This window comes from Podarcis muralis, chromosome 5 (assembly GCF_964188315.1).
Source record: "Podarcis muralis chromosome 5, rPodMur119.hap1.1, whole genome shotgun sequence".
NCBI classification, from domain to species: Eukaryota; Metazoa; Chordata; class Lepidosauria; order Squamata; family Lacertidae; genus Podarcis; species Podarcis muralis.
In genome coordinates this window covers 56,104,140-56,126,208 of record NC_135659.1, presented here as the reverse complement: position 1 = coordinate 56,126,208, position 22,069 = coordinate 56,104,140, and the positions used below count along the sequence as shown (strand labels likewise).

The 22,069-nt window shown below is 45.1% G+C and overlaps 1 protein-coding gene across 2 annotated transcripts in view; it reads left to right on the top strand.

Annotated features, from left to right (window-relative positions):
- Window positions 1-22,069, top strand: part of BAK1 (BCL2 antagonist/killer 1) — a 38,195-nt gene that overhangs the window by 8,736 nt on the left and 7,390 nt on the right. The window contains exons 2-4 of one of the 2 annotated variants that reach the window (XM_077928889.1): window positions 7,247-7,334; window positions 7,869-7,983; window positions 21,864-21,999. In XM_077928889.1, the coding sequence (XP_077785015.1) occupies window positions 7,902-7,983; window positions 21,864-21,999 (218 nt within the window). In that variant the 5' untranslated portion in view covers window positions 7,247-7,334; window positions 7,869-7,901. The remainder of the gene's footprint in view (window positions 1-7,246; window positions 7,335-7,868; window positions 7,984-21,863; window positions 22,000-22,069) is intronic. The other variant, XM_028734033.2, reaches the window with a different exon arrangement.

The following is a 22,069-nucleotide window of genomic DNA, read 5'->3' as shown; positions in this document are numbered from 1 at the left end:
GTGGCTAACTTGAGGTATTGATGGGATGTCTCAGTGGCTATCTCTTGTCAGGTCAGTAACCTGACAATTGTGAGCCTTCTGCATATTGGAAAAATGAATCACCCTGAGCTGCTGGAACTCACATCTGCTCTGGGTTATTATCAACATCACATAGCAGCTTCATATATTACCACTATGACGCTATTGTCATGCATGTTGCTTCTCAGAGCACAGAAGGTTAGGTCCCTGCCCTGAGGAGCTTACAAGCTAAATTTTAACACAGATGAAATAACAGAGGACTGGAAGAGAAGTGTGGGCAAGGGTAAACAGAGAAGCAATATACAGCTTTTTTCAGTTGCCTATGCTTAGGCTTTGCGCCTCATTTTAAAACAGCTGTACAGGTTGCCGGTTTATTTCCAGGTCCAATTTAAGGTGCTAACGCTGATTGATCTGTGTTATATTATTTTAGAGATCTATTCTCTTTTTTAAAAAATACTGGTTATTACAAGGTTTGTTAGATTCCAAATGTGCTCCAAATTTGCTTCTTGTTTCCATATTGCTTTTTTTTTTAATGGATCACTTATGTAAGAGCTTACATATTTTGACAAAAGAAAATTTTGCCTAAGGGGTTTGGATGCGGAAGGAAGAGTTTGCAAAGTCGTGCGCCTGTATGTGTGTGTATGTGTAATAAATACATACTGTGGGAAATGGAAACATAGATAGGGCAAAGGTCTGTTTTATAGTTGGGACCAAGTAGGCAGAGTGCCTACATGGCACGCACTTTCTGATAAGATCAGAATGTTTGCAATCTCCTGGCATTGCTGCTGCATCCACATCCATTCTGCCAGCTTCTAGTTTCTGGCAATTGACTCTTTTGATTTCCTCTGTGGAAACAAATATCACTGGTGTTCCCTAGATTAACCCGTTCCCAGCTGGTTAACATTAGAACTTGTGCTGTCTGAGTGCTTGAGTCCAGTTTGATTGTGGGTTCTTGATCATATGTAATGTGTTCTTTGGGTTGTTTTAATTTGATACCAGCTGCCCAGAGTGTGGCTTTATGAGGGAGGGGCAGAATATAAAATATTTTAAATGAATACACATAAAATGAGGATGCCGTCAGTCCTCTATTTGCTCTTATGACTGGCCGCCTTCTGATTCCATACATATAGTTACAACCTTGTGGTCCATTTTAATTAATCTAAAATAACTACGAGGTCTTGCTTTCCAACACACAGTCGCTGAGACATGTTAGAATTCTGGAAAGAGTGGGGAAATCCCACTACTTCCAATTGCCTAGCCCTCCTCACTGCGTTTGACAGCATGTTAAATCCATGAAAAGTGATCTGAAGTATTATGCAAATAAGGGTCTTATCTTAATTACACAAACCTGAAGAGTTCTTGGTGGGAACATTTTCTCTCCCTATTATTTTCATTTCTGTGTGCCCCTTATTTTATGTCCGTGAATATGTTTCTGAGTCCTTGAAATGTGATATACAGGTGCTTATTATAATTAGCATTATTCAAAATGATTTACAGACGGGGCAGGGCCCTGTCCTTGTATACTGTCTAAAGTACAATGCATGGTGATGACGTTAGGCAAATAATCATCAGTCATAATTGAGCAGGCAACAGTTATGAGTTTACTAATAAAGAAAATCTGTGTATGACCAGTTCCTGTACCAGAAAAGATTTAGTCAGCCGATGAGAGCTAATTCAGCAGCACAGAATACTGTATTTGGCATATGAAAGATCCATTTGCTAACAAAAATTGCAACACCAAGTTAAAACTTGAATTAACTTCCAGTGATTAAGATTCTGATTAACAGCACAAGTTATAACTAGAATAGTGATGAATGTATTTTAACTGCAAGTGTTTTGGAGTGCCAGGGGAAGGGAAGACACAAGTTACAGAAAATCTGTAGCACAAAACTCATGTAGAGGGTATTATTATTATTCCCTTTGTTTTCCCCCCTGTATTTCACTCTTAAGGTCCCAGGACGGGTTACAACATTTTTTACTATATTAAATATTAAAGGCATTAAAAAAATGCTGAAATGGTCAAAACATTAATAAGAAAATTCCACGGACATGTTTTCAAGTGTTGCATGGTTTTGTTTTGTTTTTTGGTTTTGTTTTAGGAAGATCAAACAGTACATTTTATGTCTGTCAAAGGAGGTGTTATGCAACATGTAGAATGATTCATTGCAGACACTATTCCTTGAACACTGTTGTGACACAGTTGTAGAAGTATTAGGAGGGCGACAAGATAACCAAGGGCCTGGAAACCAAGTCTTATGAGGAATGGCTGAGGCAGCTAGGTATGTTTAGCCTGCAAAAGAGGAGGCAGAGGAGATATAATGGCCACCTTCAAATATCTAAAGGGGTCTCACATGGAGGGCGGAGCAAGCTTGTTTTCTCCTGCTCCAGAAAGTAGGACTCAAATCAATGGCTTCAACTAAAAAGGAAAGTGATTCTGACTAAACGTCAGGAAGAACTTTCTGACTGTAAGAACTGTTAGAAAGTGGAACGGTCTTCCTAGGGAGGTTATAAACTCTCTCCTTCCTTGGAGTTATTTAAGCAGAAGTTGGCTGGCCATCTGTTGGTGCAGGTTGGACTAGGTGAACCTCAGGATCATCTACCTCACGGGTGTCAAACACAAGGTCCGCGGGCCGAATCCGGCCCGCCAGACCTCGTCATGTGGCCCGTGTAGCCGCCGGCGGCCTTCACCTTTTATTCTCGCTTTTTTTTTTTACACAAGAAAGCCGCCTCTTCAGCGCATGCACCGCAGCCTACAAGCCAGAGAACGTCTGCGCTCTAGCGGCCCTTTGAGGGTGACCAAACTGCTGATGCGGCCCCCGATGAATTTGAGTCTGACACCCCTGATCTACCTTATGAAGTAGCCTTTCTGATAACATCATTTCCGGGGTGCGTACTATCCTGCGCTATCTCTGCCGCTTTCTTATGGCACCTGGCAGCATAGATTTGATCTAAGGTGGGAAGAGTGCACCCAATTATTCTCTTTGCAGTCTTTACAACCCTGGATAGCATTGTTTTTTCCCTGGCCGTGCAGCTCCCAAACCACACACACAGACCATAGGTTAATACGCTCTCCACAGTGCAATGGTAAAATGCCATCAACAGGTGGAGCCCACTGTCCTTTTTGTCATCCCCCTCCCCTCCATATCTGAAAGACTGCTTGCCCTCCTTCTTGGTCCTCTTGATAGTTCCCCTGCCTACTGAAGTTTGAAGGTGGTGGCCTAGGCTAGGACATTCTCTGTGGCAGTTCCTAGCTTGTGGAATTCCGTCAGCACAGAGATGCATTTTACACCTTCGTTATAGTTTCCGATGTATGCTGAAAACATACCTGTTTGCTCCAGCCTTTGACCCCTGAATTATGTATTTTCAGGACCTGTCCTTCTCCTGTGACTGTTATTAGTTTTGACTTTTAAACACTGATTTTTAAAAAATACTGTACCATGTCCTGGGACCTGCTGGTGAAGGGCAGGTGGGACTAATAATAACAAAAACAACAAACCTTTCAGAAGTTCGTTATGTCTTTTGCGCGTTGCAGCAGGAGTTTGGTGTGCCATCATTTAATCACATCCAAGTCCATTTTCCTCTGCAGACTGTTTGCTTGGTGATTCGTTTTACAGCTTCTCATGTTTTCAAATCAAGCTAAGAGGTCTATAATCCACCAGGTTGTTCTCTTTCCAGCTTAAAATATAGTTGCACAGAGATCCTGTCAGAATGAAAGTAACGGCGTTAGATTGTTGAGTGAAAATAAGGTATCACACTCTATTCTTTGACCTGCTTCTTTCATTACCTCCAGTGTTTCCCCGTCTCTCTCTTAATCATCTGGTTTATTTATTTAAGCTGCGGGAATGGGTGAAAGAGGAAGAGAGAGATTTTCCAGGAAATATCCACTCAGCAATTCCTTGTTCATTTCTCTCTGTTGTTACAACTGGGGAAGCTGAAGCTCTCTAGAAGTTGTTGGACTTCAGCTCCCATCAGCCCCAGCCAGAGTGACCAGTAGTCGGGGATGAAGGGAGTTGTAGGCCAGCAATGCTTGGAGGGTTAACGCTTCTCCACCCCTTCATTAAAAACTTAATGACAAGGAAATTCAGTGGGCGGCCAAAAAGTTTTTGCATGGAGTTGCAATCATAGGGAAATCTGCACATCTCTTTTAATTTCTCCCTGCTGCAGAGCTCTTAAAGACACAGCAGTCTTAATTCCATCATAGCCAAACACTGATTCTGTGCTTCAGTATTATTTGTTAGAAGCGGAATTAGTACTTTCCAATTGCATGAAATTCAACAGGTCCGGCATTACCCATCATTTCTCCTCTCCTCTGTTGATTTCTGCCTGCCATCCATGAAAACTCTGCCAGAAATAGAAGGTAGCAGCCTCATGTACCAGGCAGATATAGCATGACCTTTCAGCACAAACACATTTTGCAATAATTTTGCCCACAGTGCCTATCCCTGAAAAAATGCTCATCCTTCTGACAATCTGAACATTAACTCTTCTTATACAAGAGATCATTTCCCTTATTTTATGGCTCCCACCACCACTACTGGCCATTGTGAGCTTTTCAAAACATACAATGGAGTTAACTCTTTCCCCTTTATCATGTAGATAAGCACAATTAGCCATTAAGTGTGTTTCCCCACCCCCACCCACAAAGTGGGTTTTAGTACTGCTGCTTGATGCCTCCACAGGAAAGATGATTCACTGTGGAGCTACTTGATCCCAGACTTAGGCTGGTCAAAGGTTGATCTCAGTATGTCAAACCAAACTGAGGACAACTAGACATTAATGAACATCACCACTTTCATTTGGTTTATGGCTGCTTCACACAAACTGACATTTCCTATGTGGAAGTTGCATATTCATCATGTGTCTATTTTGCTGCCTGTGCACATGACAAGATTCAGTTGTCAACTGTAGCATTCAAACAAGATGGACGCAGTTTCCTCAACCAAAATGGCTTCCATGAGGGGAGCGCATCTCGTGAGAAGTGGAACTGTTACATGTTCCCCAGTCCTAGTTCAACACTAAACCAGCAACAATGAACCTTTGGCCCTCCTGATGTTGTTGAACTACAACTCCCATCCCCCCTGCCCATTGGTCATGCTAACTGGGCAGATGGCAATTGGACTCGAGCAAAATCTGGAGGGTTACATTTTTCCTCACCCCTGCTCCAGCCTTTGTGTCTTTAAAAGCAATCTGAGCCGCAAATGTCAGCAGGTGACAATGTTTCTCTCCAGTGCCTTGAAGGGCTGCCCTTGCTGAGTCATATGTATTAAATTTATGTAAAATTAGCAGGGAGCCTGAAGTTTGTTTGTTTTCTGGCAACCATAAAATGCCTTGCCAAGAGTAGGCGGCTACAGTTTAACCATACTATTCATTAGAGAGGTTTACTCTTGGTAACTGAGGAATGGAATGGCCTCTTTAATGCTAAATATAATGCAGAAATGTGGGTCCTTTGCCTTTCATTGATATTGACAACTTCTATCTATGTTCTAAGGTTCTTGCTGCATAGGAGATAATGGAAGAAAATCTCATATCTTCTCCCTGCAACATGAGCTGCTGTATTTGAGGTCCTGCTTGTTTTCCCACTATGAATACTTCTGGTCTTAAATATTTTTTACTTCTCCTTGAAGCATATGCATATAGTATTCGGTGTACACACTCTTGGTTTCTGCATTGTTGGTTCCCATTTCTCTGGGTTCTTTCTATCTGGACACTCAGACAATGGAAGCTGTTCCACACACATTGATACTTGTGGATAGCAAAGAAACAGTGGCTTTTCTGCTTTGAACTGGGGGTGTGAGAGTAGAAGGTTTTCAAAATGTTGGTGAAAATGCACAGGTTTGTCTGTGACCCCTTCATGATAAGGGGACACATGTCTTGGGTTTTTATTTCATTTAAAGTACCGTATTTTTCCATGTATAAGACTAGGTTTCCCCCCTAAAAAATAATGTCAAAAATTAGGGGGCATCTTATACACAGATACATCTCCCCCATTTTCTTAAATCTGAGACCCCAAAAATAGGGGGCATCTTATAAACTGAAAAATATGGTATATGTGTAAAGCATGTTGTACTATCAAACTAATGATGACAATTAGCTATGTTGGTTGTTATGTACTCTTTCCTTGATACTACACCATCCTAGGGACACAGGTGGCACTGTGGCCTAAACCACTGAGCCTCTTGGGCTTGCCAATCAGAAGGTTGGTAGTTCGAATCCCCACAACGGAGTGAGCTCCCGTTGCTCTGTCCCAGCTCCTGCCAACCTAGCAGTTCAAAAGCATGCCAGTGCAAGTAGATAAATAGGTACTGCTGTGGCAAGAAGGTAAACAGTGTTTCTGTGCCCTCTGGTTTCTGTCACGGTGTTCCGTTATGCCAGAAGCGGTTTAGTCATGCTGGCCACATGACCTGGAAAGCTGTCTGTGGACAAACGCCAGCTCCCTTGGCCTGAAAGCGAGATGAGCACCGCAACCCCATAGCCGCCTTTGACTGGGGTCCTTTACCTTTACTACACCACCCTGTACTGATTTTTTTTAAGGTAATATAATGCAATTTTGAATAGCGGGCATGAAATAACCTTCAGCCACTTCTGGTTTGCTCAAATGGCTTCAAATCCTTGTTTGGTTAAAATGGCATTGACTTAAATGAGACTATGGCCATGATGAGCAAGGCATAGATTTCAGCAGCATTCTCCAGTAGCTCTGTTATTACTTGACTAGAATCCTGCATCCGATACTTCAGCTCCTGGAGTTGAGGATACTGAGGTTCCTGATTGTTTTCAAGTCACTGAAGAATACCAGTGTGGCTGAAATGCATCTGACAGTTTGAAATTTTAATCCGCAATCATAGAAGTGTAGAGTTGGAAGGGATCTCAAGGATCATCTAGTCCAACCCCATGCAATGAAGGAATACACAGCTGTCCCATATGGTAATCAAACCTGCAACCTTGATGTTATCAGCACCACGCCCTAACCAACTGAGCTATCTAGACATGATACTTGTGGACTTTATGGTAGTTTTCTCTGCATGAATGCTTGTTCCAAAATGTCGGCAGTTAGCCATCTGTTTTTAAATTCATGTATTGCAACTGTAGTTTTTGGCTTCGTTACATCCATTTAGATCTTCAGTTAAAGCATATTTTCTTCATGCTATTTCAACATAGAACTATTTTGTTGTTCTCCTTTGGACACCTGCATTAAAACGAAATCCAGCTTCCCTGCATTTTTTTGTTGCAGGTGTCCATAGGCATCTTGGGTTCCTGATCTGCTTTTCGAAAGCCTTGTTGAGGCACACTTTGAGTGCCTGTCTCAGAATTTATGAATAGTAAGTGGAGGATTCTAATAGCTTACTTGAAGGCAAACAGCTATGATTGAAATAAGCCCAATGTCCTCAATCTATTCACTATTGTCCCAGCAAATTCTCCCATCAGCAGCCAGGTGTTTAGCAATTAGAGTCTTATAAAGATGCTATTTCTGGCATGTGTAAAATCATCCTGAGTGTCTATGAAATGTTTTACGTTAGTGGGACCTCAAGTTTTAATTGACAACAGACTTTCCACTGATAAGGGAGTATTGCCAGACAGTTAAGGTTAAGGAACAAGGCTTGGATAGTGACACACAGAGAGACAGAATGTTTTCTAAGGAGTGGGAGAGGAGACTCACAGGACTGAGGGGAGTTGGAGGTGAGTAAGAAAAGCAGAGAGTCAAATTACTGAGAGGTGGAGCTCTTCAGGGAAGAGGAAGCTGCTGCAATCACACAGTGAGTCACATTACCCAAGGATTCTTTCTAGCATCCAGGTCCAAACTTTTGACTCTCAACACTAACAAATTGGTTTCTCTGACCCTTGAATTTTTGCAGATTAACGCTGTTCTCCCAAAGCTCCCCTCCAGTATGGCTTCGAGGAGGAATAGCAGTGACCCAGCAAACAGGAGGAGGACAGAGAGACGCAGATCATCCCTGGAAGTTGCCTCAGGTAAGAGATGTGACTATCTGGATCTTTTGCTTTGATTACTGTAAAAGGATGAGTGGAACTATATCCTCAACCATTGCTTTCCTTTGCTGATCTTAAGGTCTGTTTTGACCTTATAAGAACATAAAACCAGTCTTGCTGGATTAGCCCAAAGAGTTATCTGAAGTCCAGCTTTCTGCTTCCCACAACAGCCAATCAGATGCCTCTGGAAAGCCCAAAAGCAGTACATGAAATGAGAGCCCTCTCCTGCTGTCGTTCCCAGGCAACCGGTTACCTCTCATCATGAAAGGTAGCTTAGTTTATGGCCATCCTGACTAGCTTTCCTTAGATTTGTCTAATTCGATTTCAAAACCACCTAAGATGTTGGCCATCAGCACGTCTTGTAGCAGCAAAGTCTATACAGTGGTATCTCATGTTACAGACACTTCCGGTTACAGACTCCACTAACCCAGAAGTAGTACCTCAGGTTAAGAACTTTACCTCAGGATGAGAACAGAAATTATTTCGGTGACAGCAGGAGGCCCCATTAGCTAAAGTAGTACCTCAGGATAAGAACGGTTTCAGGTTAAGAACAGACCTCCGGAACGAATTCAGTTCGTAACCAGAGATACCACTGTACTTTACCTCTGCTCTGTACTTCTGGTTTTTGTCTGTCTTGAATCCCCCATAATTCAGCTTCATTGGATGTCTCCAGATTCTAATATTATGGGGGATAAAAGATTTTGTTTCCCTTTGGTATGTGTGTGGAGTTCACAGGTAACCTTTCCTTAGATACTTACAAGAGAGGCCTGTTTCGTTTTAACTATGTAACAACAGTGCACAGGAAACCACTGATTTATAACAATTATCTAAATACTTAACGCTACACTCAAGTCAGTATGCGACTGTTTGTTTATGACATTTGTATGCCATCCCGTAACATATAGTTGAGTAAACACAACTGAGATGCAAAGTAAAACATAAAGCTATTATTAAAAATAATAATAATCCTAGCATTAAGTACAACAAAACAGAACTTGCTGCAGATTTTAAAAACAGAGGGCTAGATTCCCTACATTATTTGAATGGACTGGGTGAAGGTGTGTAATACAGGCATGGGAACATGTGGTCCTCTGGATGTTTCTGGACTACAACTCCCATCACCTCTGACCAATAGCTATGCTGGTAGTAACTGATGGGAGTTGGAGTCCAACTATGTCTAGAGGGCCGCAGGTTCCCCATCCCTGATTCAGTACATTCAGTGGAAGGTGCAGGCTGCAGCTGTCATCTATTTCCTCTCCAAAATTTCCAATGTGCCTGTTATAAAGGAATCAGTGCAATATAATTAAAAGTGCCAAGACTGAACTTAATTCAAAATGCTGAATGTGTTTTCAGCAGTCTTTCTTAGTGGCCGTTCTAAAAATCATTACATAGTCACTGTGTTGGGAAATAATCATAATTAAATAAAAAGAGAGAGATTGAAAAATGGAAAGTATATAATAACTGAAAAAGTGTCCCTCCCAGTTCATGATGTAAATATTACCATTGCTTGTTTGTTTATTACATTTATATACTAACTTTTCCTCCAAGGAGTTTCAAAGTGGTGGTATACACGGTTCTCCCTTCCCTATTTTGTTCTCACAACAACCCTCTTAGGCTAAGAGACAGCGACTGGTCCAAAATTACCCAGTGAGCTTCACAGCTGAGTGGGGATTCAAGTCCTGGTCTCCCAGTTCCTAGTCCAATACTCACTATTACACCAGGACAATTAACCCACACAGTTAAGACTGGGAGATAATCCTTATCTCCTCATTCAGAAGTGTGATCCTTCTCTGCAACATCAGTCTTTTCCTTAGAATAATTTCCAGAGCGGTAATTGTGGTATAGTACAATTTTGTTCACAGCATATGAAGGTAGCCTGGTAGACTCATTAAAAAAGAAAGCCAAACTGTTACAAAATAGTGAGTAAGCATCTCCTACCTTCTCCCACATTCTGTCCATTGACTGCAATGTAAATACAGATTCTGTTGTTCAACATCAGCCAGCTTCTGTCCCCTACCCTTTAAAATGTTCTTTATGGTCTCTGTCCTGATTAAGAGTGCTGGAGAACCTGAAAGCTTGCTCACTACTTGGTAATATTTGGGTTGGCCCAGGAAAGTTACTGCTTCCTATGAATTTTGGAGACTTGTGCACAGGAGCTTGCTCAGTCTTGTCTACTCTGACTGGAAGGTTCTTCCCAGGATTTCAGGGTGGAGACTATCTTAGCCCTACCTGGAGATGCTGGGAATGAACCCGGTGCCTTCTGTGTGCAAAGCGGATCCTCTGTCACTGAGCTACAGCCCTTTCCTGTGTTTACTTAGAAGCGCTACTGCATTCAGTGGGGCTTACTGCCTAGTAAATGTGTCTAAGATAGGGGTCCACAGCACATTGTTTCATCATCCCATAGTTATCCTGCAGTCAATTGGAAGCCACAGAACCCGCGTCAGGCGTTCATGTTCCTAAGAACGTTTGCAAACCCGGAAAACTCACTTCCGGGTTTTGGCGTTCCGGGAGCCAAAACATTTGACTTGCAAGGTGTTCGGGATCCAAGGTACAACTGTATTTGAGTTGGGCACACTCCTGATGAGCAAAATACTTTGCACAGGATCAGAGCTTGGAAGGTGTGTATGTGGAATCTCCCAAAGCTCTGGTGCAGGCAGGGGAAGGAATGTTCAATTGCAAAGACTTGCCTCAGTGGTGAGCCTTCATGCACATTTTAACCTGTTCTACTTGTGAACTTGCAAATGAGTCGTTGTAGCTTTGTCAATAGTATCCCATGTACAATTCTATGTTGCTTTGCTTTGGCTTTATCTTTTTAGACAGGATTACATTGTATAATTTGTATCACAGCAGTATCCACACTTTATTTTGTCTGCCCTGGATCTTCCAACATTCAGCATTGTTGAATGTCCCCAAGTTCTAATATTGTAAGAGAGTTTGTGACAGATTTAGTATAGTGGAAGTTAGAGAGAATGAAAGAAACAATCAGGTGGAAGCCAGGCAATTATTTCCTTGGATGGGGCTCCTGCTTCCCGCTAGCAGTTCAGATGTCAATATTTCTTTGCAAGATAGTTGGCACGTCTAATTAAAAATGAAAGCTGGCTTGTGTTAAGCTCAGTGGTTTGTTTTTCTACAAGTTGCATCGTGGCTGAGTTCAACAGTTTACTCCTAGGCAACTGTGCATAAGCCAAATTGCAGCATGCTAACCACTTCACCACCCTTGACAGGCTCTCTTTTCTATGGCTCTTGCATTATATACTGCTGCTCTTTGGGATGTGTTTGTGCACGGACTATTATCTGCAAATTCCTCTTTTAGTGTGTGCAAAATGCCATTTCTCCTTGTATCTCAACACTGGAGTGAGCTTTAAGTGTGTGCAATGTGGGTCTAGAGAGAGATGTAGCCTCAGGACAGGTACTTTGCTTCCCGATCCAGAGTTTATAGAGTGATGCTGTTATGATTGACTGCTCGAATTGCATCATATCTTCTGATGTGTTGTGGTGCTGTGGGAGGAGTGGTCCTCATTATGGGAATGGCTATAATTAATTTTTTTCTCTGTGGCCTCCATGTCATACATGTGCCATGTTCAGGGCTGGTATGAAGTCACACCAATGGCTGAGAATTGTGAACTAGAAGAAATGCAATGATGCACTTTGAATTTTGTATTTGAGATTATGTTTGTAAGCAACCTAGAGGTTCCAGTGGAGGCAGTGCACAAATCCAATTTGTAGAAATAAAAAGTACCCCACAAAAGCACAAGTTACTTGTACCTTTTAAAAGTAAAAGGATAGAACAGAATATGCAGATTTGATTCATGTTTTAAAAAGCATTCTATATGAATATATCAAAAGCGTAAACAAGGTTGACAAATACACAAATTGGCCTTAATGGTCCTGCTTATTAAGGTTGCCAACTTACTCGAGTAATGTTTAGAGGTGCAAAATGCATTTTAATCATGACACTATTTCCCTGTGCCGCCCATGTTCTCCCCATGACTCTGCCCCATTTCAGCCCTTTCATGGGTATATCTGTCACAGCAGTAGCATGTCTGAAGTTCTGTTGGCATGATGGTGGTGGTGCTCTGCCGAATCCTGTAGCTCGACCTTTCCCATCCTGGTGCCCACTAGATATTCTGGACTATCCCTCCCATCAGCCTCAGCCAGCATGGTCAATAGCTGGGATGCTGGAAGCAGCAAAATTGGGTGGGTACCAGGTTGGAAAAGGCTGTTTGTTACAGTATATGGAACTTCAGTACAGGATTGTGCTCTGAAAGAGTGCAGTCTAACAGGAAAACAGTGACATTGCATAACAAGTGTGCTCATGGGCTGCTTTCATTCATTTCAACATAGCATGTGAGCAGGAAGGCATCCTGAGGCATTGTGCCTTTCTATTTAAATCTTATTTTAAACAAAATGAAAAATGGAGCAGCAAAACAGGAAAAGTTCGTGATGATTTGAAAATAGAAATAGTTTCCGTTTCAAAGGTTTTGCTAACTTCGCATAATAGGTTGCCCCAAACCTTTTATATTTTGACCACGTCCTGTTTATAAAGCTGGTGTTTACAAAGCAAGATTTCTGCCTTCTTGTGTGAACCAGGCATGATTTCATCTACTCAGCCGAGCCCAAAGCACATTTGGTCGCTTCTGGTCACTCGAAGGCTGCCACCTCTTCCTTGAAATCCTTTGTTCCTAGGCGTTTTTCAGGTTATGTCCTCTGATGTTTGCTTTCCCCGTGTATGAAATTTGTTGTTGTTCGGTGCTCAGTTGACTCATCAGTGTTAGTGAGTCAACAGTTACAATTCAGCTAGATTTGTGCAAAGGGAAACAGCCTGGTTTCAACTGAAATACACCAGTAGATTAAATGAAAAAGCTTCTAGCAGATGCATGGAGCAGAAGAAGAGAGTGTATTTCTTAACATAAACCCAGCTCCTAACTCCTTACAGGAATGTTATTGTGTATAGCAAAAAAAAAGAGAGGTGTTTCAGGCATCTACAAAGCACACCTGTGTTTTCTCTCCTCTTTATCTACCATTCATAGCAGGGGTGATGAACCTTTTTGAACTGCTTGGCCAGATCTTTATCTCTCCCTTCTTGGCAAGCTAACTTTATCTGACATCATATTGATGTCAGAGCCGTGACTTTGCCTGACATCACACGGTGGGTGTAGTTTACAGGAAATGTGGTGGGCCATGTTTGGCCAGCAGAACAGAGGTTCCCCGTCCTTCATGCACAAGAGTTGCATCCTTCTTCTTCTTCTTTGGCAATCACTCATAGCCGAAGAAGATTGTTTTCCATAAACACAGTTTTAACAGTGGGTCTGTGACTGTGGAGGCCAGTTCTGGATCCCCACATCCTTCCACAGTGGGGACATAGGTTTCCATGTGGGAGTTGATCACGGTGAGGGTTTGCCAAACATGCCTTCCTCTTAGCACATTTCTCTCTTTCATCCTGACTTTGAGCGTCTTCAAAGCCCATTACACCTTTTGTAAAGGCTGTTCTCCAATTGGAGCGCTTACAGGCCAGTGTTTCCCAGTTGTCGGTGTTTATACTACTTTTTTAAAGATTTACCTTGAGAGAGTCTTTAAACCTCTTTTGTTGACCACCAGCTCCATGTTGGAGTTGTGTAACATTTGTAAGCAGCTTAATGTGTGGTTCAGCCTTACCTTGAGAGCAGTGTGTGCACCAGCCCCATCAGCTGCCCGGAATATGCAGAGCTGGGCTGGAAACCACTGCTCACTTAAGGTGAGAGATCAACTCCTTTGTAGGTATACCTTTTGCAACAGTTAAATTTTGGTGTGTGGTTCACATCCCACAATGTAATAGCTTGTCATCCTTTGTATAAACAGATCTCTCTCTGGGAACCTTAAAGGTTATCAGAGTTTTGTTTTGATTTTTAAGTGACTCTAGTATTGGCAAGGTTTGGCATCCCTAGAGAGCTTGGCTTGAAAAGGGGCATTATCAGGAACACCTGCAAGATAACTTTGCAGATAAGTTCTTCCTCTGGATTTTGCTTCACATAGGATATTGGGTGTTGCTAGAATCTCTCTTCTCTATAGCAAATATTCAGTAGCTGGCCCCTGTGAGCAGCTGCAGAGTTCAGGAGATTGAAATAGCAGTTCACGGGGAGCAGAATTTTTATCAGGATTGTGGCAAGGGGTGAAAGGGTTAAACTCTGCTGCTTTCCTTTTGAAAAGTGTGCTTTCATTTGGCTATGTTTGCCATGATGTACTGGATGCTTCTTGTTCCAGAAGAGGATAGAGATACAGGAATCCTTTAAAAAAAAAAAAAAAAAAAGAACAATATTTGAAGACATGAGTGTTTTTCATTCTCGTTGTCTGCAACTTGTGGGTGGTTAGAATGTTTGCAACCAAATTGTACCCTGAGATGAGTCAGCTGTATGGTTTCATTTTCACAAGACCCCACCCAGGACTGGTCTGGTGCAAGGCTTTTATTGTTTGATTTATTGACAATGCCCATTTCTGCTTTCAAATGCAGTTTTAACGTTTGTATAAACAGATGTCTCTCTTAGGACGCCATGGTATCACTATTCCTTAAAAGGGACCCTGCCATTTTAAGTGTTGGCATTGCCCTCTGCAAGGATCAGCATGGCCTTATCTAGGCTGGCCTGGCGAGCTGCTTGACACCCATCATGGTTTGCCAGCCATGGGCAATCTTACCTTATTCACATTAGGGCTGGGCAATATATCAATACATCATCCAAAACCATTTTCAAGTTCATGTCATATTTTTGACCTTGCAATATATTGTAAATCATGATTTGTGTATACTACACAAAAATCACAATGTGGGGAAAACCGTGGAGCCAGCCATTGCCTCTACATAGCTCCATCCTTATTTCAGACATTGTGATTTATCAGTACAGTGGTACCTCTGGTTGTGAACGGGATCCGTTCCGGAGGCCCATTCACAACATGAAAGGAACGCAACCTGCAGCGGCACGTCTGCGCACTCGCGGGTTGCGATTCACCACTTCTGTGCATGCGCGTGACGTCATTTTGCACACATGCGCGAGCGGCGAAACCCGGAAGCAACCCTTTCCGCTGGATGCAACCTGAAAAAACGTAACATGAAGCAAACATAACATGAGGTATGACTATATCACAAAGTTTAGCTGGTGATATATCATGTTGAAAACCAGATGTCGCCCAGCCCTAATTCACATAGATATTCTGGTGAAATTTGTGCCTTGGGTCATCAACAGCATGGAAAGTGCAGAGCAGGATAGACTATGGCTGCCTTCTCATGTTACTGTAAACCATAAACTGTGGCATACCATAAAGGAATAAATTTCACTCAACTTCCCTCCTCCCCATTAATGTTGGAATGAATCAAGCCACAATCCTTGGCTTAGCATTAAGTCGAAAATGGGTCTTGCTTTGTTTCATTCCCCACAAACCACTGTTGGTAAGCCAAGAGCAAACCTGGGCCTCAGATCATTGTTAACCACAGTTCTTAGTTCCAGTATAATACTAAGCCAGGGATCAGGGGTTGTTTCCTCACAATGCTAGCGGCAAGGAATAAATTGGATACATTGCATACACAGTAAGTCATGGTTTGTGGCTTATGGTGGGCAAACATGGCTAATATCTTACTGAATGGACAGTTGCTTAGATGTTCACTTTAAACAGCCTAACCTACTGAATGTACTCTTTGATGAAGCATCTTCCACCCCTTCCTGCTCCCTCCATCTCATGAAAGAGTTAGACCCTAAAAAGGCCAGGGGTAGGGGAAAGGGCTCTTTCAACGAAAGTTATGCTTAAGAATTCCATGGCACTTTGCATCTTCATACTATAATGCAGTTATTGATTAACTGATGCAAATGACTGTTTAACTTCTTGGAAACTTGAACATGGTTTGCAGATAACAGTTCGGGAAATGTAGCATCCAGTCACATGATGTTTCAGTTGCTACTTCATAGCTGCTTCCCTGAAGTTTGGAGATTTGGTGGTAAAAAATACACTTCTCACTCCTTGTTACAAATGACCAGGTTTCCTTTTGTGGTAGCATGTGCACCTCTGTAAAGTTTCCAAGTGGTAAATAAAATCATTTGCAGCCACCTAAAGAGCTTGTTGTGGTCATGTTTTAAGTTGTGCCGGGGAAAGATTTGATAACACTGCATACAGCACGGAGTTAACTTTTCACCTGATTTGCAGCCTAATATACCGTATTTCTCGGACTATTGGACGCACCGGTCCATAGGACGCACCTAGATTTGGGGGGGGGGGGAATAAAGGCAAAAAAATTTATTCCCCCCCCCGCCAGGCGCGGGGCTGGGGCGGGGAAGCCCGAGCTTCCCCCTCCCCCAGAACGGGACCCAGAGCCATGCCGAAGCTGCGCGCAGCTTTGGCATCGCTCTGGGAGCTTGCGGGGCTGGGGGAGGAGGAAGCCTTCCGCCAGCCTCCAAACCATGTCGGGAGACAGCGGGATGGCGCGCTGCGCCTCTCCCGCTGTCCCCCGAGTTTGCGGGGCTGGGCCAGCCTTCTAACCAAGTCGGGGGACAGCGGGAAGGGCACGCTGCGCCCCTGCCGCTGTCTCCCGAGTTTGCGGGGCTGGCGACGGGGAGGAGCAGGCTTCTCCCCCCGCCAGCCTTCTAGACAAGTCGGGGGACAGCGGGAAAGGCGCGCTGCGCCTCTCCCGCTGTCCCCCGAGTTTGCGGGGCTGGCAACGGGGAGGAGCAGGCTTCTCCCCCCGCCAGCCTTCTAGCCAAGTCGGGGGACAGCGGGAAGGGCGCGCTGCGCCTCTCCCGCTGTCCCCCGAGCTTGTGGGGCTGGCGGTGGGGCTCTCCTGAAGCCTGGAGGTTGTGGGGCTGGTGGGGGGGAGAAGCAGGCTTGCTTCTCCCACCCCCAGCCTCCAGATCAGGTCGGGGAATAGCGGGATGGCGGAGCGCCGCCATCCCGCTATTCCACGACCTGATTTGGAGGTTGTGGGGCTGGGGGGGGGAGAAGCAGGCTTGCTTCTCCCTCCCCCAGCCTCCAGATCAGGTCGGGGAATAGCGGGATGGCGGAGCGCCGCCATCCCGCTATTCCCCGACCTGATCTGGAGGTTGTGGGGCTGGGGGGGGGAGAAGCAGGCTTGCTCCTCCCACCCCCAGCCTCCAGATCAGGTCGGGGAATAGCGGGATGGCGGAGCGCCGCCATCCCGCTATTCCCCGACCTGATCTGGAGGTTGTGGGGCTGGGGGGGGGGAGAAGCAGGCTTGCTTCTCCCACCCCCAGCCTCCAGATCAGGTCGGGGAATAGCGGGATGGCGGAGCGCCGCCATCCCGCTATTCCCCGACCTGATCTGGAGGTTGTGGGGCTGGGGGGGGGGAGAAGCAGGCTTGCTCCTCCCACCCCCAGCCTCCAGATCAGGTCGGGGAATAGCGGGATGGCGGCGCTTCGCCATCCCCCTATCCCCCGAGCTTGTGGGGCTGGGGGGGGAGAAGCAGGCTTGCTTCTCCCCCCGCCAGCCTCCAGATCAGGTCGGGGAATAGCGGGGTGGCGGCTCTGCGCCTCCCCGCTGTCCCCAGCTTTTGGGTGCAGGCTGCTGCCCGCAAGCCTTGCGAGCCCGCGGGACATCCCGCCGGGCTTGCAAGACTTGGGATAGCTTCCTGAAGCCTGGAGAGCGAGAGGGGTCGGTGCGCACGGACCCCTCTCGCTCTCCAGGCTTCAGCAAAAGCCTGCATTCGCACCATAGGACGCACACACATTTCCCCTTCATTTTTGGAGGGGAAAAAGTGCGTCCTATAGTGCGAAAAATACGGTAAACTTCCACTTGGCCACGCTGGAGCCAACAGCGCCAAAGTTTTCAGCAATGTGTGTAAGATTTCAGGAGCACTGTATAGTTTTACCTCCATTTAATAGATGGCGGATTTAGGAGGGCAATCTGTGCAGGAAACTTGCTTCTGGACCCAAATGGCTCTTGCCCCATCAGAGGGTCATGAGAGGAAGGCAAAGAAGAAGAAGAGAAGAAGAGTTTGGATTTGATATCCCGCCTTTCACTCCCTTTAAGGAGTCTCAAAGCGGCTAACATTCTCCTTTCCCTTCCTCCCCCACAACAAACACTCTGTGAGGTGAGTGGGGCTGAGAGACTTCAAAGAAGTGTGACTGGCCCAAGGTTACCCAGCAGCTTCATGTGGAGGAGCGGAGACGCGAACCCGGTTCCCCAGATTACGAGACTACCGCTCTTAACCACTACACCACACTGGCTCTCTGGAAGGCACAGCTCTTCTGTATTAAGAAGTCTTTTAGCAAGATCCGATGCATGCTTACTAGGAAGTAAGTCCCATATTCACCAAAGCTTACTCCCAAGGAAACATGCCTAGGATTGCTGCCTTTGATGTGCATGGGCTAAGTGGCCTATGAGGTTCACACACTTCAGTAAGGATGCTACATTTTTATGGTGCCCTTCCTGTGATGTCCTCAAGATGGAGCACATGGTCCCCTCTCCCCACATCCTCACAACAGCCTTGTGAGGTAGGTGAGGCTGAGAGTGGCTGGCATAAGGTCATTTAGTGAACTCCATGGTTGAGCTGAGATTTCAACTGGGGTTTCCTCAGGTCAGTGCTGTATCTACTGTGCCAGGAATGTCCAACTCCCAAGAGACTACGATCTACTCCCACTATTAAAAAAATCTGGCAGTGATCTACCCATTGGATTGACTGGGGGAGGCTTCACCTAAGTCAGGGGTCGGCAAGGTTTACCTCGCCTGGGCCGGTTCACACCTGGGCCGCAATTTCCTGCATCTGCGCAGACACGATTTCCGGCATCGGCGTAGACGTGATTTCCGGAGTCTGAGCATGCACAGACGCAATTTCTGGCACCGCGGAAGCTAGTCCCCACACTGCACCAGTTTAGCGCAGTGCACAGGGACTCCCGAGTGGGTGGTTCGTGGGGCAGTTCATGGGCCGGTTAAAGGACCCCTGTGGGCCGCTTGTGGCCCATGGGCCCTAGGTTGCCTACCCCTGACCTAAGTTGTTGAGCTTAATTATTATTATTATTATAGGTTCAATAAATCAATCATCAAGACTACAGAAGGGAGAAAAGTCGCTAAATATATAATATTTGGTGGTTGACTGGCCTAAGACCATCTCACTTAAACCAGTCACCATCTTTAACCTTAGCTTTCAGCCCTGTATTCCCTTTCCCTCTCTCAGGACATCAGGCAAGCGAACAGAGCCAACGGTGTCCCCTCCCCCGTTCACCACAGCCCAGGCACAAAGAGGGCAGCTCCCTGCCCTTGCCCCAGTGTAAAAAGAAATGCTTGCTCTTGCTGAAAGATGGGATGGAACCTTTTTCCTTTCTGAACTTCCTAGTTAAAGCTGGGAATGCTAATGTGACTAGTCTAAAAGCTGTCCATTTGACTAAATGAACAGAGGTGTGCACCCTCGTGTTTCCCAATACGGAAAGTCAAACTGAGTGGAGATGGTAAAATCCTTGCTGAGCAGACTCTGCACTTGACTGTACTTGTCCAAAATCCATGGAATGTGCCTTGTCTAATCTCGCTGGTTGTGTCTGCAGTCTGGGTGCATAGCCTAACCTAATCATTTGGCAGTAGACCCAGATCTCCATTGAACATCTGGAAAAAAATAGCTGGCAGAAGACTGAATTTCCAGCAGTGGGGAAGGGTTAAGCATCTCTCCCCCTGCCTTCCCACTTCGCTTCACTCCCCTGCCAGCTGTTTGCACCCCATAAGCTGGGATTCCAAGGCTCCTGCTTGCCTGCTAATAGGAGCTGGAGGGTGAGGGTGAGCGCAGGGGAAAGAGTTGACTCCTTCCTCCCACCCCCACCTTCTCTCTGTCAAATTGTGGTCTTCCTTTCCCTTCTACTTTGAGGCATCAGAGGCCTGCATTAAACCCTGATTTCCGGTATGACATGTCCCTAGGGCCTTTCACAGGATTTTTGCAGCTTTAAAGAAAGCCCAATGCTGAGAGGAGAATTGAGTAAAGACAGAGCTTTCCAGACTCGCCTCTCTGCTGAATGTCTAGCTTGGGCTCTGATGCAGAGCAAAGAGGGAGCTGTCGCAGGGATCTTCCTATAAATGTTGATGGACTCACAACTCACATCAAACTCAGCCAGCATGGCCAATGGGCAGGGTTGATGGAAGTTGTAGTTCACCAACATCTGAAGAGCTACAGGTTCCTCATTCCTTATAGAGCTTCATGGATGTGCCATCAGTAAATTGGCGTTCTCCGTGTTTCTATTGCAGTGGTACCTCTGGTTACGTACTTAATTTGTTCCGGAGGTCCAAATTGTTCTTAACCTGAAGAACCACTTTAGCTAATGGGACCTCCTGCTGCTGCCGTGCCACCTCCACGCGATTTCTGTTCTCATCCTGAAGCAAAGTTCTTAACCCGAGGTGATATTTCTGGGTTAGCGGAGTCTGTAACCTGAAGCGTATGTAACCTGAAGTGTATGTAACCCGAGGTACCACTGTACTTAGTTGTTCAGTCCTCAGCCGCTGCGTTTTCAGCTTCGATCCTCTTCACAACTGTGACAATTCAGGCAGTAGACCTTAGAAAAGTTGGATTTTTCCAAGTCTGTACAGCCACACCTCTGGAGTGTCAGAGAACAGTTAGTCTTCCTTTTTTTTTTTTTAAAACCACAACAGTATCTTCCCCGCCTCCTTGCTCCATTTGTATCTGTAGACGGAATTCCAGAATGCCACACCTTGTCGGTTTCCCGTCTTTCCTTGTTACCTGTAACAAAACCAGAAGTGAATCTCTGCCAGGGGTGAATCTACACTGAATCAGGCGGTGCTTAGCTGGAAACAGCCCAGTTCCATGAAACCGAAAGAGATTAGAGTAATTAAATCCAAGTGCAAATTTGCTAAACTGATACAAGCCTGAGATTTGGGATTCCTCAAAACGGATGTGAGTCAACCGCTGCCATTGTTCTCCAGTGAAATTTTGCTTTGGTATATGTGCAACAGTTAAGGGTGTCCCTGTGCCAGAGGACAAGGCTCCTGCACCTTTAAGTAGTTATGCAGAGGAAGAAAATTCAGCAGGTGCAGCTGATCAGGAATCTGATGCCTCAAAGTAGTTCACCTTGGGGCCAACTAGATGCAACTTAGTGTGCAAGTTTTTTGTTATATAAATAAGCAGCCACAAGGAAGCCTGAGCACCTTGGACCCTTGGGGTTAAAGAGTGTTGCTGTTGTTCTAAACCTCTTTCTCTTCCTACCAGCGCTGCAAAAATCACTTCTCCAAACCTGCTATTTGCATTCCAAGGGAAATTCTCATTGGGGCAATTGAATGGCATGTCTAGTTCAGTCCTTCACAGAATGGACAAACATGAAGACTAGCATATTACAACGCAGATGAAGCAATTATTAAATTGCAGAAATAATTTTTTTAAGGACCTTAAATACAGTTTATTAAAGTCATTAAAAGCACAAGAGAACAGGATGGGCTCGGGCTGGTACCTAAAAGATAGAAAATGAAGTGCTGGTGAATTTTAGGGAAGGAGCTTGGATGGATGCCACCACAGAAAAGGCCCTGTCTCCTACTGCTACTTGCTTAGCCTTCAAAGGGGGAAACCCCGGGAAGGGTCTCGAAAGCAGATCTCAGTTGGTGGCCAGGTTCATGTGAGAGAAGGCAGTTGAGTTCAGCTCCCATATATAGCAAGGATGGGGACTCCGTGACCCTCCAGACATTGTTGGACTCCATCTCCCATCAGCCCCAGCCAGTGTGGCCAGTGGTCAGGTAGGAGGGCCACAGGTTCTCTAACTTTGCCCTAATAAATGCAATCCGATCAGAGTAAATATGCAGAAGATCAGGCTGCATTTCCTGGGAGCTGGAGCATCTGGAATGCCACATGTTCTGCTCTAGATGGAGGTGCCTGTTTTCTTATCCTCCTTGTTGCCCTTTTGCAGAAGACCAGGTGGCACAGCAGACAGAAGAGGTCTTCCAGAGCTATGTTTTCTATCGATACCAACAGGAGCAGGAGCAGACTGGGCAGGAAATGCCAATAGATCCAGAAATAGCTGTGATGCAGCCGGAGCATGACAAGTAAGAGCACATATTTGAAACCTATACCCAAAATACAAGCCGTATGCCAGTCTGCCTCCACAGGCATGTC